This window comes from Mizuhopecten yessoensis, unplaced genomic scaffold (genome assembly GCF_002113885.1).
Source record: "Mizuhopecten yessoensis strain PY_sf001 unplaced genomic scaffold, ASM211388v2 scaffold419, whole genome shotgun sequence".
Taxonomy (NCBI): domain Eukaryota; kingdom Metazoa; phylum Mollusca; class Bivalvia; order Pectinida; family Pectinidae; genus Mizuhopecten; species Mizuhopecten yessoensis.
In genome coordinates this window covers 1,706,653-1,727,714 of record NW_018403537.1, presented here as the reverse complement: position 1 = coordinate 1,727,714, position 21,062 = coordinate 1,706,653, and the positions used below count along the sequence as shown (strand labels likewise).

The 21,062-nt window shown below is 32.5% G+C and overlaps 1 protein-coding gene across 1 annotated transcript in view; it reads left to right on the top strand.

The window, feature by feature from the left end:
• LOC110448457 (WD repeat-containing protein 97-like) overlaps positions 1-21,062 on the top strand; it is a 40,453-nt gene that overhangs the window by 3,116 nt on the left and 16,275 nt on the right. Inside the window, exons 3-17 of the mRNA XM_021494721.1 lie at positions 182-337; positions 1,081-1,197; positions 1,632-1,784; positions 2,698-2,821; positions 3,369-3,531; positions 4,689-4,817; positions 5,526-5,701; positions 6,592-6,693; positions 7,702-7,919; positions 8,358-8,430; positions 8,925-9,107; positions 10,933-10,959; positions 17,992-18,130; positions 18,810-18,916; positions 20,128-20,275. Of these exons, the coding sequence (XP_021350396.1) occupies positions 182-337; positions 1,081-1,197; positions 1,632-1,784; positions 2,698-2,821; positions 3,369-3,531; positions 4,689-4,817; positions 5,526-5,701; positions 6,592-6,693; positions 7,702-7,919; positions 8,358-8,430; positions 8,925-9,107; positions 10,933-10,959; positions 17,992-18,130; positions 18,810-18,916; positions 20,128-20,275 (2,015 nt within the window). The remainder of the gene's footprint in view (positions 1-181; positions 338-1,080; positions 1,198-1,631; positions 1,785-2,697; positions 2,822-3,368; positions 3,532-4,688; positions 4,818-5,525; positions 5,702-6,591; positions 6,694-7,701; positions 7,920-8,357; positions 8,431-8,924; positions 9,108-10,932; positions 10,960-17,991; positions 18,131-18,809; positions 18,917-20,127; positions 20,276-21,062) is intronic.

The window sequence follows — 21,062 nt, the reverse complement described above, 5'->3', positions numbered from 1 at the left end:
TTATTAAGTCAAAGTAAATTTATTTTTTTCTTAATTTTTTCATCTGTTTTAATAAACTTTAAATAAGTGAGCTGTGCTATATATTCTATAGATCTGGTTACATTATCATGTGTTCATGTGGGCTGCGGTCAAAATCAAAATTAGGAATGTTAGTTTGATTGTTGCTCTTGTGTTTTTGCAGGAATATGTCACAACAGATGGTAAAAACATCCGAGTGTTTTTAGAAGATGGTCGTAAAAAAGAATCGTACATCCCAGAGGAACCCATAGACAACCTTGTATACTGTAAACACACAAAACAATACGTGGGATGGATCACTGACCAGGATGAAATTTTTGTAAATATTACTTTCTATTTTGTAATTTTGATTGAACGCATATGTATAAACAATATGCAGAGCAGTTTTGTTAAAAAAAAAATAAAAATGAATTAACTTTGTATTTCATAGATAAAAAAATCAGCTGTAGCAGCTGCACGGCAGAAGAAATTTCTCTGTAGCTCAATTGGTAAAGCACGGGACTGGGTAGCTGGGCTTGTCGTTTCGATCCCTGGTGGAAGTATGTACTTGTAGTTACTGTTGCAAATGGTATTGTTGTTGTGTTTGAGGGTAAACACACCTAAAAAAGAGGGAGTTGTGTAGCAGATTTTTATTGTACAATCGCCTTCTAGCTTCGTGCTAGAGGGAATTTCCATTTAGCTCAATCAGTGGAGTGGCGGACTGGGAAGCTGAGGGTTGTGGGTTCGATCCCTATGCAGTGGAAGCACACTACTCTCTTGTTACACAGCTACGCCCTTGCCATCCGATATCAATATCTTACATTGAATTTCTATTAAGATTCAATAACTGTCTGTATAACTAATGATATGCTGTCTTTGTGAAAATTTTCTAGACATATCAGTTCCATTGCAGACAGATAGCAATGGAGATTGGAGATCCAGTTTTTGTTTCTCTTTAACATACTTTCCTTCTCTTTTAAATGTTTTCTGCAATTTCATGACCACAGAACATCTGAGAATTTTAGATGAGAACTTTATAGCTTTATTTAAACACAAACATTTCTTTCTTGATCAAACTTATAGCTGATGAACTCAGAATTTGAGATCATATCCCAGGCCAGAGTGCCAAGCAAAATCAACCTGGCCATGTACAACCAGAGTGCGCGAGAGTTTGTCACAATCAGTCCAGGCTATTTGGTGGTAAGTGTTGTTTGTTTGCAAGTTTCATTTTCTGCTTAATTAATTGGGGGAAAAAAGATGGCCATCAGGCAGCCATCTTGAATTTGACTTTCAAAGTTTGTAATCATATTATCTTCGGAGGTACGTATGTTACATATCTTTCTCACATCTAGCATATAAGTATGTTCTTTTTGTTCCTTTGTTTTGCATTTCATTTTGAGATTCAACCAGAAATCTTGATCTGAATGATATGACTTACAGAAATGAGAAAATCGGTCTTAGTCTTTTTTTCTCTCTAGTTGGTACAAAAAATGACTGATACTTAAATTTTTAGAAATTGCTATTTCATTGTTCTGTAATATAAAACCACACCCTACTTTGAGCCAACGTTTATGTGTTGACCCATTGTTTCCTTATAAATTATGCACTGAATATCTTTACTTTTCTTTTTATAGTGTTGGGCATTTAGATATGGAGCAAGGCATCTGATTCCCCGCAAAATGACAAAAATCCGATTCAATGATGACAAAACATTTCGTCACATAGTCCTGGAAGAGACAGCCAGCCGACGGCAAAAATGTTATCTGTCAAACAACACAGGCATAGTGGTATGGTATATTACTGCAGAATTTAATTAAAACAAGAGATAATTCATAGAATCAGGTTAATTACTCATAAATTATTCTGTATCAGGTTTAGGTTTATTTTCCTACCACGGCTAAATTCATGCAGGGTTGTTTTCATGTTTCATCAGAAAAAAATAATATTTGGGCAGTGTAATACTAGCAGAAAAGAAGTCAGCCGGTCTGTGATATTTTAAAACATTGTCAAATATTTTATCTATTTTATAAATATGCTCTCGGTACTCCTGGGATATTTTTATTACCTGGTACGTTAAAATACCACAAAGTCTTGTTTGAAAATGATGAAACATTTTAATGTATTCCGATCAAATTTTTAACAGTAAACCATAAAACGTGAATTATATGCAATTCAAATTTTCTGTAGTCTTTTAACTCCCAAGGATATCTCTGAGAATGAAGCTGTCTGTATGTTGTACTTTGTATGACTGTTTGTCTGAAGTTTCAAACTAGATCTTAAATTTCATCTTAAGTCCCAAACTAGATCTTAAATTTTGTTTAAGTCTCAAACTAGATAATTAATTTTATCTTAAGTCCCAAACTAGATCTTAAATTTTGTCTTAAGTCCCAAACTAGATATTAAATTTTGTCTTTAAGTCCCAAACTCGATCTTAATTTTTGTCTTAAGTCTTAAACAAGATCTTAAATTTTGTCTTAAAGTCTTATACTAGATCATACAAAAATGAATGAAACTTGAAATTTTGGCTACTTTTTAGAAGTCGCCATTGAATCCCTCCACGGAAAGCACGGAAATAACACATGTACAGGGGAAAAGGGGTTTTAATTGTCAAGAAATAGTTGGCTGTTCCATTTGCTGCAGTCTGGGAGAGAGGGACTAAATAGTTACTGTGTAATTTATATTTCTGGTGTTCCATTGTAGGCATACAACGTGTTTGAGGGAAAAGAACTGATCCACAAGAAAGACCTGCATGAGAGGCTGATAACAGCCTTAACCTACTTTAATCCCCTCAAGTACCTGATAACTGGCGCTCTGGATGGGACCAGTAAGTCTATACAAATCAACCCTACACTATTTTTTGTGATTAGCACCCAGGGCACTTAGAAAGTTTACTGACTGTATGGATTTACTGACTGTATGGAAAGGTGAAATTATTGTACATGTATATTGTTTGAATATAGTTGCTGGTTTTACTTTTTTTTTTTTTTTTAAATCTGTCTTTGCATAATTAAGTCACATGAAAACAGTGGTGTGGCCGAAATCCTTATGACAATTAAAGGATCTAAAATGTCATAATTTTGTGAAGTATTTGAAATTTTTCTTTTTAAGTCTTAAAATGTCAGAGCTTTGATATAAATATTAAACATCAATGTTAAATGGTACATTCAAATTTATTTCTAAAACATCGTAAAGTTTGCTTAAATATAGGCAATACAAATTTGATTATCATGCTTTGAATATCTTCCTCTTTAGAACTCTAATTGATAAGTGAAATGATTCAAAAGTGATTGTCCTTTTTCGTTAGATTATTTTGCTTTGAAAATCTTCCTCTTTAGAACTGTAATAGTGATTGCCATTTTTTTTTTCCCCAGTCAAAGTGTGGGACAATGATTGGTTCCTGAAGATGGTGTTTGTGGGACACACTCAGTGTGTGAACATCCTCGCTATCTATCCAGAGGGTCCAGCCGTCATCTCCGCCAGCTACGACTGTACAATTCGTGTGTGGAACCTTGACTCCTGTGATGAAATGGACAGGTAGTTTTTCGTGGTTTTTTTAATGAATGAGACCACAAAGAATAATGAAATAATATTTTCTTTGTTGTTTTAGATGTACCATCATGATAAATAAATAAATTGAATTCTGCCTTTAACGTTAGAATATGATGGTATGGAACACGATGTTTCATTCAAACATATTCCCCAAGATGTACTACGTACTGCACGTAATGGAAATGTCTTGAACAGAACAATTTGTCTTCTGCCATAAATTGTTTAAAATATACATATAAATTCTTTGAAAATAGTTGTCACGTTTCGTGGAATATAAATTATGTTAATTTGAATAGAGTTGTTTTGCATACCATCATAAATGTTAAAAAGATGTATAACAGTTCTTAAACTTAAGTGTTTCAGTGAGACACGAACATAATTTGAGTGTTATTTAGTTGTCACGCATCGTGAAACATGTTTAAACGGAACTGTTTTGCATACCATCAAAAATGTCAAAACATACAATGTTAACATTTCAGTGAGGCATTCAAATAATTCGGGTATTATTTAATTGTTGCACATCGTGGAATATGTTCAACGGAACTGTTTTGCATACAATCATAAAAATTTTAAAGATACATATCTGAATCTGGCAGTGTAGAAAATTTCATTGAGACATGAAAATAGCTGTTATAGGCCACACAAAAGCATTTATTCACTCAAAACGTTAGTCCATCATCAATCCCAAAGAGCAACAATTTACTTGGTGAGACCTAAGACAGCCGACTCGGTTAAAATTATATTGAAACTGATCAACTGAAAAAACATTTTGAAATATTTGTACACAGCCCAATCATTTGTAACTGTAGACAATACCAACTACAGAAGTGTTGTCCTTAACAAACTATAAAACATAATTTTTTCACACATCACACACCAAGTATTAAACAAAGGGTATCTGAATCGAGACATTTCGGTACATATATAACAACTATTGTACATACGCTTACAGCGTAGCCAAATCGACATCAATTTTGTGGACAACTCGTACACATTTTACACCTTTGTGTGCATACGCTTCACTGGTCATTTGTCTGATGAAGGTGACAGAGTACATATCGTAGTGCTAGTCGTCAAAACGTCACATAGAAACACTCATTAGTAACAAGAAACTTTTCATAATAATGTTTTCACCATTTCAGAGCCAAACTGGACACTCCTGTTGAAGGGTTAGCTGCGGAGCTAAATTACGATGTGTTCTTTACGTACGGGGCTAAACAAGTCGATTTGTGGAAGATCCAGCATCTTTACAATATCTTTACAGCCATCGGGTAAATCTTTAAATTCGTAAACTTTAAATTCTGGTATTTTTAGGAGTAATCTGTTTTTTATTGCAAACATGCATTCTGTATGTCACAGTTCTAATGATTAAGTTCTCCAATGCAGAATTTGTGATTATGAATGAAATATTCAACCAATTTTCATAATATCATTTAAAGTTTCTGAAGTTTTCTTGAAACCGTTCAGTGTGTTGATTAATTTGAGATGATTATAAGAATTGTGAAATCGGTTGGATCTGATAATTATAAAAAAAATCAAAACCTATTCAACTTAAAATTTATGTTGAATATACGGAACCTACATTGTATATGCTATTTCATTGCCCCAGTAAATTGCTGAATTCCTGTGTTTTCAATATGAACTTTCACAGAAAGTAAAATTGGTAATTCGTTAACTCATTCACCCCTGAAATTTCATAATGAACTATTCCAAGCTTTGAATTGGAAGAGTTTGAATGTGTCTTCAGGGGTGAATGAGTTAATTCCAGGACGGTCCTTTCTCAAAGTTCTATGAATACCGTAGGTCATGAATTATTACAAAATAATGAAATGAACATTGATACATGATGTATCCAGATATTAAATTTAAAAATTAAATTCTAAATCAACTCTTTGAACCAAGATTGTTATGTAATAAGTAAAGACAATATTTGTTCAATTAATTAGATAATCTTGACTTATGTATCTGATGTTTTGCAGCCAAAGAGTAAATAGTATCAAGCAGACGACACATCCGTTTTACCCGATCCGTTCTTTGGTCGTGAGTCGAGACTGTAGCATACGGTTGATAACGCCACCTAGTGGAGATGTGATGACGACTCTTCTGATGGACCCATCTATTGGGATTGTTGATGCGGCCTATGCTGTCGCGGAAGGTATGAAGTTACAGAATCTTGTGCCCCATAATGATATACAGTCAAACCTGCTCATGTGACCACCTCCATTATGAAACCACCTGTGTTAAGAGGCCACTTATAATGTTCCCCATTGAAGTGATTTTATTGTGAATTAAACCTGTATAAGAGACCACATGTGTTAAGAGACCACCTGCATGATGAAACCACCTGTGTTAAGAGACCACCTGTGTTAAGAGACCACCTGCATTAAGAGACCACCTGTGTTAAGAGACCACTTCTAATGTTCCCCATTGAAGTGATTTTATTGTGAACTAAACCTGTGTTAAGAGATCACCAGTGTTAAGAGAACAATTTCAGTGTTGCCCACTGTAGTAATTTCAATTTCAAATAAACCTGTTTAAGAGACCAATTTTTGGACCTCCTCAGGATGGCCTCTTAATACAGGGTAGAATGTACATCCAATTATTCTCAGTCATCAGAGGTGGCATACTATTTTCTTATATTTTTTAGATAGATGTTCAATTACAAAAAATTCACTCAAGAACTTTCGGTACATAATTCATTTTACATTTAAAATGGCAGATTTTGGTGTCAAACCCAGAAAACTTAATTTTAGGATACATATACAGTACACTCTTGTCTTAACTACTTGCATTGGGTCTGTAATTTGGCCAACCTGTTGAAGAATCTTAGTTTTTAGATTGTCTACTTGTTATACATTGGCGTTGTTTGAACCAAATTCTTTGGTCAGATTAGACAAAATTCAAAATTGGACTTGACTAATATTTTATATTTTATATTTATATATAACTATCCTGAAAATATCAAAATTATTTACTTTCTAATCTTTGAATTTATTGAATAAAGGAATTTTAAGACATTATGATATTCTTCTCTTCCATTTACAGAGAAGTTATTTACTGTCGTTGGGAATGGAGACATTTACAAATGTCGGACTGACATCAACCCTGCCCAGGTCGAAGCTGTCTGGAAGTGTCAAAACCCCAGAGGTAAAATGAAATCACCTTGCCTTATACCCCCTCCTGAAATGAAGGGGAGGCATATCTAGTTATCACGTTAACAGAGCATCTATGCATCCCTCTCTCTATGCATAGTAAAAAGCATGTGAACAAGATATCTCAGGAACTATATTTACACCAAAGTATATGGTAACATTAAGTTCCATGGAATTCACAGTGTTTGGGATTGCTGTATTTGCAGTGTTACTTGACTGAAATACCTCAATAATGGTGTTGAAATGCAGCTTCATCATACCATGAAAGATTAAAAAAAAAATAACAGTGTTCTGCTGTTTCATATTTCCTGATGGATTTTTTTTTTCAAAATTACTTATCAACTTATCAAAATTAACGTATAACTGCAGTTTTAAACTATAGATTGTTAATGCATTAAGTAGTTTCATTCTTTACACAATCGTAATAAATTCATTCTTTACACAATCATAATAATTTCATTCTTTACACAATCGTAATAACTTCATTCTTTACACCATCATGATAATTTCATTCTTTACACCATCGTGATAATTTCATTCTAGTACATAAAAAAAAAATTTCATTCTTTACACCATTGTGATACTTTCATTCTTTACACCATCGTGATAATTTCATTCTTTACACAATCGTAATAATTTCTTTCTTTATACAATCGTAAAAATCAGTCACTTAATATCTAGCTCTGATATTTTGTCTTTTTTATTTATGGTTTTCTTCTGTGACTTTTGCTTAGGGGACATTGAATAAACCGACATTGCTCTGCTGCTCCCTTGTAACTCTTGTGAACCGATCTTTCATTTTTTCACTTTCCTTCCATTCTTTTCGGCATCGTCTGCCTGTATAGGCATCAATATTAATTTGACCTTAGATGTTGCAAGGATGTTAAACCCACAACAGATAAATAAAACTCTGACCTTCACGTTTGGTCTTTTTAGTTTGACCTTTTAACCTATGATGCCTTTAACCTTTATCATCTCTGACCTTTTACCTTTGAATCAACAGAAGCGTGCAATTACCTCCTGATCTACGAGTATGTGCCAGACTTTAAGAGTGATGCGTGGGCTGCATTTCGACGTGGTCTGGCCACAAAGAGCATCAACCAGGCTTCAGAAGGAGATGAGCCGGTCTCAAACAATCGCACCATCCTCCTCGGGGGTCGTAAGGACGGCTACATCTGTGTGTTTAACTTTGAGACGGGCGACGTTGAATTCAAAATTGACGTGAGTGTAAAACTTTAATTAGAGTATATAGTTTTGAATGCGCAATGGAGCTCAAAAAATGTCTTGAAAAATTATAAAATTCACTGAAAACTCAAAGGCTGTCTGGAATATATAGAATTTTGTAGGTTAAGGAGACAAAACTTCTTGTGATTGATTGGTGGAAAATGAATTACCATGTGGCTATTCATTTGAATAATTGTAGCTCTAGGTGTGTTTGCAAAGATTTTCACTGAAAATTTATATTAGTGATATTTATTACTATCTAGTGAGAAAAAATGAGAAATTCTAGCTGTTAGAATAATAGCCATGCTATAAAAAGCGCCCTATCTAGCTAACATAAGCCACTCTAAAGCGCTTTACAGTACATAGATATACAATACATGCATTTAGATGCTTTTAAAATATTGGAAACATAAGATGTGACTTGAATTTTTCCAGGCTCATGGTGTGAAGGGTGTGCTGAGTATGATAGCCAATTCTAAAGAGGATCAGCTCATTTCTGCAGGAAAGGGTAAGTCTTTTACCAACTCCAAAAAAGATCAGCGCATTTCTGCAGGAAAGGGTAAGTCTTTCACCAACTCAAAAGAGGATCAGCTCATTTCTGCAGGAAAGGGTAAGTCTTTCATAAAAACTATATCTCAAAGATGTTTAAGTTAACCTGATGAAATGTTATTGTATTTATCAAGCAATAAGCTCATGCCTGGTAAATTAAAACCCTCATCAGGAAAATGAGCATGAAGCAATGGTGTATCAGCCTTATCACATTCACTGTTGTCTTACAGTTCTATGTCAGTTTAACAAAATATCTATTTCCCTTATCGAAAGGAAACATGATTCTTTGTTTCCCTTGAACAATCATATTTCACAAGGGTTTTGATCTTGTGAAATATGATTAATCTCAGGGAAACAAAGAAGCGTGTTCCCCTATCTACCACAAGGGAAATGAATGTACAGAGACAGGTATTTATACATACAGATTTTACAAATGACAATGTTTCGTTCCAGATAACATCATCAAGGTTTGGCGTCTATACCCGTACGCCCAGGAGGCTCTGGCGCCTCTCCTCCTGTTCTATTGTAAATACACACCCATTCACATGACGATGCTGAAGACGAATCTGTGCGTGGCCTTTCAGGATCACTCGACGGCCACATACAGTATTGTTATATACAATCTCAAAGACAGAAGTAAGTACATGTATTATTAAAAAAAAATGTTACTAGATTATATAGCTGATGTTTTGATGTTAATAGAAATTTGGTGTAGCTTGGTTTATAGTAGAAAAAACATTCTCAAGTTTCTTTTGTTATTCGATTGCATGGATATGAGTATTACGATGCTTAAAGACAACCTGTGTTGTATAGCTGTCAAACATTAGTGTCTATAGTATCAAACTGGTTTATAGAGAAAATGTCTTTTTAGAACGTCTTCAAAATGTTTGTTTTCTCTTAAGCATTTGTTCACTAAGAATGGACTGACAAGCTTTGCTGAATAGTTAGATTCCATTTTAATGGGAATAGTTTGGTTTAATTTGGAATTTAGAAGAAATGATGCAAAGCATCTTTTTATATAAATTCTTATAGAAATACCCAATTTAAAAAGTTAGAAACAGAAAACAAATCATCATGTCATTCACAATTCCAAATCCCCGATTTTTCAGCTGTCGTTTCTAAAAAAAAATTGTAATTTTAAGCACACCTGGGGACCAGTTTCATATATTTTTCAAACTTGCATTATATGCTTATAAATTTGAACATACAGTTTTGTATCATTAAATTTCACTGACCATGATCTGAAAAATGACCTACCCTGGCTTAGGTGCAAAAGTTTTAGGAGCTGATTTTCAAAAATTTCATTCTTGATGCAATGGTGAGGCAGAAATAATGAAATTCTATCTTCAGAATGTTGTGAATAATGTCTTTTTTTTAGATCCCAGTACTCAAACAACAAAACTTGTTCACTCTAGTAAGTGACATCCATCCAATAAAGAGACGCACTGTGTTTTACACATCAGATTTTGTGTTTGACACTTCACTGTATTTGTAAAAGAGTTACTTCCCCTGTGGTGTAATAACCTCCCTTATATTTTAATTACCTCCCCTGTGTCACCCATGACGTCAAATTTCACTCAGCATGGTGGTTGGTTGTTTTATAGTAGATACAGTATTTACTAGTACAAGTTAAAATTGTTAGAGAACCCAGTTTCACATACGATCATTAATTCAAGGATATTCCTATTCCACAGGAAAGCATCATACCAGGTATCGATCGTGGTTAAGATTTTTTTTTGTAAATTTTTCCTATGATTGGCAATTCTATCTTTCATGGAAAATCTTACCCAAAGATAAGGAACACCCATGTTACTGGAATCAGATATACTATAAAAAGTGTGGTCTTCACTTTTAAGAACCCAATAAACAAGCTATTTGTAGAAATGTTAAAGTTTGAAAATTTTATGGAAATTGGTTAAATAGTATCATGAACATATTTGATACTTTACTATCAAAGTTTATTTGAAAAAGGGCATATTATCTGAAAATGTATATTATCTACATTTATTTTATTGTATGTATATATACACATTAAAAAAAAATCAATCAAATCAGGAAATAAACTAAGGAGATTATTAATGAAACATTATATTTGCTTTCATTGTGAATGAGTCACTCAAGAACTATCAGATTCACTAAGTGGATAAAGGTTTGAGTGATAATTTGCTATTTTTTACTTTCTATACAGATCATAATTTTTTTTATGTCGGGCATTAAAAGGACTGTAAAAAAAAATGTAGAACAAAAATGGAAAAATAGAATATTTAAAATCAATAATACCATAATAAACAAAAGGATGATGTAAAATGTTTCATATTTCAGGGAAAAATTAAGAAATATGAAAGAAAATGTTAAAGAGGAGAAAAAAAATGAACAGTTATCTATCTATTGATGTTTCATATTTCAGAGAAGAAAGTTTTGAATTCACAAATATTATGGATTTATTATGTAACTTTTGCAGTATTCAGTATGCCCAAGAATGAAACAGGTGGATTATACAATTCTAGTCTTAATAGAAAAAAACGACTCTACAGAATCTATTAGTGCTGATATACACATCTACTATTAATACTACAGCATACTAGAATATATCTATACAGATTTTAGAATCCTTTCAGTATTAACAAGCACTGCTAATATTATTGTAAATTAAAAATGCGTCAATACAGATATTTCAGAATCTATTTGTATTTACAAACACTTCCTGTATTACTGCAAAAATAATACAATATTAATACATACTTCAGATTCTATGAATAATTACAAACACATACAAATTACAGTATTAACCACAAGATCTAATTTTTATACAGACTGTCCAGATTCTTTAAGGACATATATATCCATCTGTTTTCCTATGAAATAATATGATATTAACACAATCTTTCCAGAATCTATTATTTCTGTCCATATATTATCAATTTCTATGAATCAAATACAATTATAAGACAAAGTATTTCTAGTTTCTATTATTTCATTATCTATATGTGAGGTTTTGCAGTCTTAAAACAAGGGGCATTATACAGAAGTTTCAAGGTTATTAACGAGTGACATTATACAGAGGTTTTACTGTATACAAACAAGGGACATTGTATCAAGGTTTTACTGTATATAAACTAGGGACATTATATCAAGGTTTTACTGTATATAAACAAGGGACATTGTATCAAGGTTTTACTGTATATAAACAAGGGACATTGTATCAAGGTTTTACTGTATATAAACAAGGGACATTATATCAAGGTTTTACTGTATATAAACAAGGGACATTGTATCAAGGTTTTACTGTATATAAACAAGGGACATTATATCAAGGTTTTACTGTATATAAACAAGGGACATTGTATCAAGGTTTTACTGTATATAAACAAGGGACATTATACAGAGGTTTTACTGTATATAAACAAGGGACATTGTATCAAGGTTAACTGTATATAAACAAGGGACATAATACAGAGGTTTTACTGTAGATAAACAAGGGACATCGTATCAAGGTTTTGCTGTATATATAATTATAAATAGGGACATTATACAGAGGTTTTACCGTATATAAACAAGGGACATTATACAGAGGTTTTACTGTATATGAACAAGGGATATTGTATCAAGGTTTTACTGTATATAAACAGGGACATTATACAGAGGTTTTCCTGTATATTAACAAGGGACATTATACAGAGGTTTTACTGTATATAAACAAGGGACATTATACCGAGGTTTTACTGTATATAAACAAGGGACATTATACAAAGGTTTTACTGTATTTAAACAAGGGACATTATACAGAGGTTTTACTGTATATAAACAAGGGACATTGTATCAAGGTTTTACTGTATATTAACAAGGGACATTATACAGAGGTTTTACTGTATATTAACAAGGGACATTGTATCAAGGTTTTACTGTATATAAACAAGGGACATTACTACAGAGGTTTTTCAGTATTTAATGAGTGGCATTATACAGAGGTTTTACTGTATATAAACAAGGAACATTGTATCAAGGTTTTACTGTATATTAACAAGGGACATTATACAGAGGTTTTACTGTATATTAACAAGGGACATTGTATCAAGGTTTTACTGTATATAAACAAGGGACATTACTACAGAGGTTTTTCAGTATTTAATGAGTGGCATTATACAGAGGTTTTACTGTATATAAACAAGGAACATTGTATCAAGGTTTTACTGTATATTAACAAGGGACATTATACAGAGGTTTTACTGTATATTAACAAGGGACATTGTATCAAGGTTTTACTGTATATAAACAAGGAACATTATATCAAGGTTTTACTGTATATAAACAAGGGACATTGTATCAAGGTTTTACTGTATATAAACAAGGGACATTACTACAGAGGTTTTTCAGTATTTAATGAGTGGCATTATACAGAGGTTTTACTGTATATAAACAAGGAACATTGTATCAAGGTTTTACTGTATATTAACAAGGGACATTATACAGAGGTTTTACTGTATATTAACAAGGGACATTGTATCAAGGTTTTACTGTATATAAACAAGGGACATTACTACAGAGGTTTTTCAGTATTTAATGAGTGGCATTATACAGAGGTTTTACTGTATATAAACAAGGAACATTGTATCAAGGTTTTACTGTATATTAACAAGGGACATTATACAGAGGTTTTACTGTATATTAACAAGGGACATTGTATCAAGGTTTTACTGTATATAAACAAGGGACATTACTACAGAGGTTTTTCAGTATTTAATGAGTGGCATTATACAGAGGTTTTACTGTATATAAACAAGGAACATTGTATCAAGGTTTTACTGTATATTAACAAGGGACATTATACAGAGGTTTTACTGTATATAAACAAGGGACATTGTATCAAGGTTTTACTGTATATAAACAAGGAACATTATATCAAGGTTTTACTGTATATAAACAAGGGACATTGTATCAAGGTTTTACTGTATATAAACAAGGAACATTATATCAAGGTTTTACTGTATATAAACAAGGGACATTGTATCAAGGTTTTACTGTATATAAACAAGGAACATTATATCAAGGTTTTACTGTATATAAACAAGGGACATTGTATCAAGGTTTTACTGTATATAAACAAGGAACATTATATCAAGGTTTTACTGTATATAAACAAGGGACATTGTATCAAGGTTTTACTGTATATAAACAAGGAACATTATATCAAGGTTTTACTGTATATAAACAAGGGACATTGTATCAAGGTTTTACTGTATATAAACAAGGAACATTATATCAAGGTTTTACTGTATATAAACAAGGGACATTGTATCAAGGTTTTACTGTATATAAACAAGGGACATTACTACAGAGGTTTTTCAGTATTTAATGAGTGGCATTATACAGAGGTTTTACTGTATATAAACAAGGAACATTGTATCAAGGTTTTACTGTATATTAACAAGGGACATTATACAGAGGTTTTACTGTATATTAACAAGGGACATTATATCAAGGTTTTACTGTATATAAACAAGGGACATTATATCAAGGTTTTACTGTATATAAACAAGGGACATTATATCAAGGTTTTACTGTATATAAACAAGGGACATTGTATCAAGGTTTTACTGTATATAAACAAGGGACATTGTATCAAGGTTTTACTGTATATAAACAAGGGACATTGTATCAAGGTTTTACTGTATATAAACAAGGGACATTGTATCAAGGTTTTACTGTATATAAACAAGGGACATTGTATCAAGGTTTTACTGTATATAAACAAGGGACATTGTATCAAGGTTTTACTGTATATAAACAAGGGACATTATATCAAGGTTTTACTGTATATAAACAAGGGACATTGTATCAAGGTTTTACTGTATATAAACAAGGGACATTACTACAGAGGTTTTTTAGTATTTAATGAGTGGCATTATACAGAGGTTTATTTTTGGTATTTAACCAGTGGCATTATATTGTACATTCAAATGTTGATTAACATGTGTAGGTGTAAACAGTGACAAAAAACAGGAATGTAAGTACACTATATACTGCTGCTGACAATGGTTCATGCTTAATCTCCAATATTTAAATATTTAATACATTTTAACAATGGGTTTTTGCAGAAGAGTGATAAAAATGATATATCTTTTTTTTGACGAGTGGTCTTTACAAATAATGGCTTATTTATATATAATATGGTTTGTGTATGTCTGTACGACTTGAAAATAATGGTTTTATGTATGGCTTTGTAAAATTTTGGGTGATTAAAAAAAATATTAATAGTTTGTACATGAGTGATATATAAATGTATAACTGTTATCTTGTGAGTGATTATATACAACTTTTTTTTTCTGCTTTTTGCTGATATCAAACTATTATGAATTTTACTGTTGATTGAAGGTACTCATTTAAAAAGATGGCAATTAAGAATTTCATTGAAAGAATTGAATAGAGGTTTGTTTGCGAAGTTTGTAAATGAATACATGTAAATTAAGATTGATATCTGAGACAGGTAGATGGCTAAATTTCAATAAACAAACTGATAGAAAGTGGGACTTTTAACTGATTTAATCTACAAGAGATGAAATTGAGTTACCTTATTAGCCTAATGATAGTGTATTTATTATACCTTTTAGTTTATGTCAAATATATGAGATTTTAGAAGTAAATTAAAAAGTAAATTAAACTTATGAAGTAGTATGACTTACAAGGGCATCCAGGACATTTTACTCACAATGTTGGGAATAAAATGGGGCCTTTGGCTTTGGAATTGAGAAAATTTTGTCACAGTTAAAAGAAACTTAGATTTTTTCTGACTTATTCCATTTCCTTTTTCAATGTATCTTGTAAAGACCAAGATATTTATGAAAGATTTCTTGTTTTTATTTTCGATTTTTTATATTGCAATTTACCTGAATATCACACGAAACTCAAAAAAATAACATTGAATAGTCACTTTATCCTTAGGCCACACAAAATTGATAACTTGTTCTTCAGGAAATTAAATTTAAATTTGGAAGCTAGAAGTCTTTTCTTTTCATGCTGAAAAAGAAATTACCAATAAATTTTTTAAATAAACAACAAAATATTGTGTTCTGTACATCTGATAAGAACATTTTTTTAAGCTTATGTATGATTATCTGTATATATATATGAAAAGTACATAAAACTATACTTCCTTTCAATTTCTATCTTGTGGTCATTCCTCGGTCCATCAGGATCTGAAGCTACCTTGCTGTGTGTTGCAATTAACCGATTCTATGTACTGAATAAAGGAATATGTTCTGAACTTAAACTCTTTGTTTAACATGTCAATCTAACATTATTAACTATAATTCTTGTATTTTGGTGGGTTCTGTATCACATGTACTATGAGAGCATGTACAAAATATCATTATTTTTAATTTAAATGTAGATCAATTACTTTACACAAAGTCAAACAAAACCAAAAACAAAATTATAAAAATAAAAATAAAAAAATAAAATAAAAAGTGTTGCATGAATAATGAAGTTATTGAATTTTGCATGTTACTGTTTCATTTTGATATTTTCTGAAGAAGAAAAAAAAAAATCATGCGATTTTAAGAACCCACCAAATATACCATTATTGTTATTATACAGACTCTTTCAAAATGTTTGTATAAAGTGTTATATTCATATAATATATTTACTACTTGTATTTTCAAATATAGAAGTACAAACATATTTATGCCAAATGTATTCTTGTATATAACATTTATATATTTTATATTTTAATTGTGTTATAACTTAAAATTTAATTGAACATTGTATATAAAAAACATATTCGTCAATAATGCATATCTTTCATATTTTCATTTTGATAATTTATAAGATATGTGTAATAATACTGTTGAACCTTGTTATCTCAAACTCTTTTACCTCGATTACCCCGTTTATTTCGAAGTATTTCTCCGGCCCCGGCCAAATCTCTTCTTTATCTTAGTAAATAAAACTCTAATAATTTGAACCCTGTAAAGTCGAAAAACTTGGATACCTCGAAGTTAGATATTGGTTTCAATATTATTAATCCAACATCAAAACATCGTCTACATCATAGTGTTCAAATTTCATTTTGTTACTTATTAATTTTTTTGATACAAATAAAACACGAAACTACGACATCTCAACATTCCGTGTTGATGAACATCTTTTGCGAGTAGACTAGCATGAAATCGGTAAAAAGAATTTACGATAAAGCTTCAGACTGTAAAATGTGCGGACTGTCAAAACCATGTTGTTCATAATAAAAAACAAACTGCATCAATGTTGATCAACAGTATTCTGTACTTACTGCGAGTCCGTTTAATGACTTGTACACCCAAACTGACGACAGTGCAAACCGGAAAATTGGTCACAAAGCGTGGTCATGCAATGATGCATAAAAACTTACTCTATTTTTGTAAGCGTGTTTATTGTAAAATAACATACCTGTATTTGTTATATTGATTTCTTATATCATTCATCAATTGATTTTAAGCATCGGTTATTAGTAAATTCAACAACTGCTAGTGGTGTATGTCCAAACAGCAAATTTCATACCAAATTTATGAACCTGCATAACCCGAATACTCGGATAACTCAAAGATTTTCCACGACCCCGTCAACTTCGAGATAACAAGGTCCGACTGTATTTTACTTTATTATCAGTTTAATATTTTTTCTTATGGATCATATTATATCAATGACAAATATAATTAATTACTCTATGGCAAATTACTTACTTAAATCAATTATATAGCTCAGGTAACAAAAATTGAAATCAGGAATGGTGCAGAATGTGAATTAATTTATACAGAAAATTACTATTTGTACAGAACTAAAGATGAGTATTTAGTTGTGAAAATGACAACAAATATGACACCTAATTTTCAGTGAGGATTTTGGGATTTTCTAATTGGAATGATATTTTTTAAGTTCGAATTATCTCTGCTTTGTCCTAAATATTATGCAGAACCTATCTAAAGATATTGTGAAGTGAATGCTTTTAGAAACCGTTTTATAATATATAATTACAATAGTTGTCATTCATCCAGGCTTCAAAGAGTCAAACTTATAACTGGTTCAGCATCATATGATAGTTTATAGTTTGTCAACTATTTCTGGGTTTCAAAATTATTATTTAATTTTCCAGTGATAACTTCCTTCCCTATTTCTTTATCATATTAAATAAGCTCAAACTTGAAAATAGAAAATATGATTAAATAATTCATTTCAAAAGGCAATTAATTAAGTCCAACTGTTAGTATGAAAAAAACAGTTAATTAATTGGGTTTTTTTTTCAAACTTTCTATTGTGTGAAAAAACTTTAATGTTTCCCTATAAAAGTAAAAACTGGAAAGAGGGCAATAAGCAAACATTTTAAGATTTTTTTTAATATAAATCTGCAAATATCAACTCTCTACAAAATTTGTTCAAAAATGACTGAAACAGAAAGATTTCAATACACTGCAGTAAAAAAAATGAGACCTAATGTGAATGAGATACTTCTGTGTCACATACCTGAGGGACATTTGTGTACGATTTCCAGATCTGTTTGAACACCAACCTGAGGATGACCACACCGATAGCATAACTGGCCTGACCAGCTGCCAGAGAATGAAACTGTATGCATCGTCCAGTCTGGACGGGACAATCAAGATCTGGGATGAACAGAACAACTTAATAAGGTAGTGGACAAAATATTGATGTTACAATTGATCATCCATGTCAAAAAAAAATTGTATGTGAGAGTAACGTCATCAGTTTTTGAGAAAACGACGTAATTTTCTCACACGAACCAATGACGTAACAATCAATACCTGCTCTCAAGAAAAGATAACTCTGCAATACGCAAAGACGGAATAGTAGGAGGCACGGTAGTCTAGTGGTAGAACGTCAGGCTCGTGATCGAAGGGTTGCGGGTTCGAGTCACGGCACACACTGCGTTTTATCTTTGAGCAAGTTACTTCACTCCCCTTGTTCCAGCCTACTCCGCTGTAAATGAGTATGCGGTTTGGCAGACTGTGCTAGAATTATAGAATGCTAGCTGTGAGCGCCAAAATGGCAACGCTGGCTGTATGCTCCCTAAGGAGTTGAGAACGATTTTGGCTGGTTGCTAAGGCCCTATAAACATGGATAATAATTTGTGAACCGTTTTGAGACGACCTAGGAACTAGGATGTTATAAAGCGGTATATAAGAACCTCAAATTATTATTATAATAAATTATTATAGTGTTGGCTGGATGAAAGAGGCCTGAGGTCTGTTGGTTATGTATTTAATATTATAACAGTTCCATTGCAGGAGAAGAAACAGACCTTGTATATTGTTTCCACCAATATTTTACTGTAAACTGCTCTCTATACAGACACCTGAAGCTGAAGACGATGCCGTACAGCGTGGGTTTCTGTAGCTCCCGTGGTGACCTCCTCGTCGGAATAGGACCACATCTATATCGAGTACCCTACCAAGTTTGTGAGTATATCCCTACGGCTTAATTTGTGAATACCCTGAAGCTTCCAGGTACCAAGCATACGAGTATTGTTCTAACTTTGTGACCAAGTCGCTAAACAGGGTTTTTAGTTCTGTGTCAAGTTGTTGAGTATTCTGCTGAAGTATAGAGAATATTTTGCTATTTAAATTGTACTTTAACCCTTTCACCCCTATGTAACTTTTGTAAACTCTTCCATGCATTGATCTGGATCATCCATTATGGTCTACAGTGGTGAAAGGGTTAAGTGGGCAGTAATCAATTTGCCCCCTATAGTGATACCAATCCTTCTAAAGACGTACCAAGTAAAAAATGTCTGCATTAAGGATCCCCGTACCACTGCCAAAAAATGAAACTATGCATTTGAAACTTATTTTTCCGGCATGACTATAGCTTTTTTTGAAAAGAAAAGGATACCTTGGGGGACTGTTATGAAAACACAATGGAAATGAAATAAACAAAAAAACAATTAATAAACGTGTTCTGGAAGTAAAATATTCTGCAGGCCAGACCAGGATTTGAACCCTGGACTTCAGGTTGTTATACCATCGCTAAAACCAATGGAGCTTAGACCTGGACAGTGGAAGTGTACGAGACAAAATGCGCTACAGTTATTATATCTAAATGGAAGTTAATTAAGGGGAGGCTACTGTATATAGGAAAAACGGCAGTGCGGGATAAGATTTTTAGAATTTTAACACTTGGCAAAACTTCGAGCTAAAAACCTCAAAAATCTTATACTCAGGTTGATATTTCTCGGTATAAATCAGGCACAAGTGTCTGTGATAACTTCTGTTGATCAAGATTCTGACTACTCCCATAGGACTTTATATGGGTCACTTCCAATTGTTTAAGGTGTAATTACACGTAAGTACCACTTTATAACTTCATCAGATTATTGTAAAAGGTGTTTTTTTGGGGGATTCTTATTTTCACTATTTTCGTGTTTACAATTTTTCTGTGAAAAAAATACAACCAACATATATATATAGTTAATAGCAAATTAAATATTACATCACCGCTAGACCTGAAATCTGTGCAAAAACACATTCTGAAATTTGACCTTTTATACAAACCCTCAAAAAATAAGGAACCTTAAAAAAAAAATGCAGTATGATAAGTTTACTCAGCGAGGAGACAGTGACTTGAGTGTACATTATATTGACATCATTCCTTTTGTTTTATTTGACGTCAGATCTGCCAAAAACCTACATGTTCAAGATGGTGTCTATGAAGTTTACAGACCCTAAACCAGAGCCAATTGTTGAGCTTAATGAAAAGCTCGTCAAAAAATTGTCAAAAAGAGAATTCACTCGGCTGAAAAAATCACATTCAGCTTTCAAGTGAGTATGATTCCTTTTTTCTGGTATTTAGATATATCCATATGCTTCCAAAAAATGTGAAATTTGTTTTCAGGAATTACTGCAAAAGGAAATGACACTTACAAGTATTGTAATTATTTAAAGATTTAAGAAACTCTGTAAAACTTCCAAAATTTGTTTTACTATGTATTGAAATTTTGTTTTCCTGGCTTGATTATTAAATTTTGATGAATCGTTTCTGAGAATAAAATAATAAAAGATGAAACAAACAGAATATAATCATCAACAGTGGTCTAGCTGAGTATAAAAATTGCAATGGGGCCCAGACAAGGATTCGAACCCGGACCTCCCGTCTAGCCTATTGAGCTACCTGGTCAGTGTTGATATCCTAGCTCAGTTGCAGTGGGAGATCCAGACGTTTTTTAGGGGGCTTGAAGAAACCCCCCGACCTGGGAATTTTCTTTAAAAATCACGTATTTTCACCATTTTCCTCAAATTTTCCCCACATGGAACACACACCCAGCTGCTTACGAGTATATTCCATAATGGGCAGCTTGCAGTGTGACGCGTCTTTCAAAATTATTATTTGTAGGCAACTGGAATTCTTATCTTTATGGATGTTCAGAATATGAATTTCACAGTTCAAGCTAAAAATTGCCATTTTTAGCTCACCTGGCACGAAGTGCCAAGTGAGCTTATGCCGTGGTGCGGCGTCCGTCGTCCGTCCGTCCTTCCGCGGTTGTCCGGCGTCCGGCGTCAATATTTTACTTTAAACGACTTCTTCTTAATAACCGAAAGGCCTAGGGTG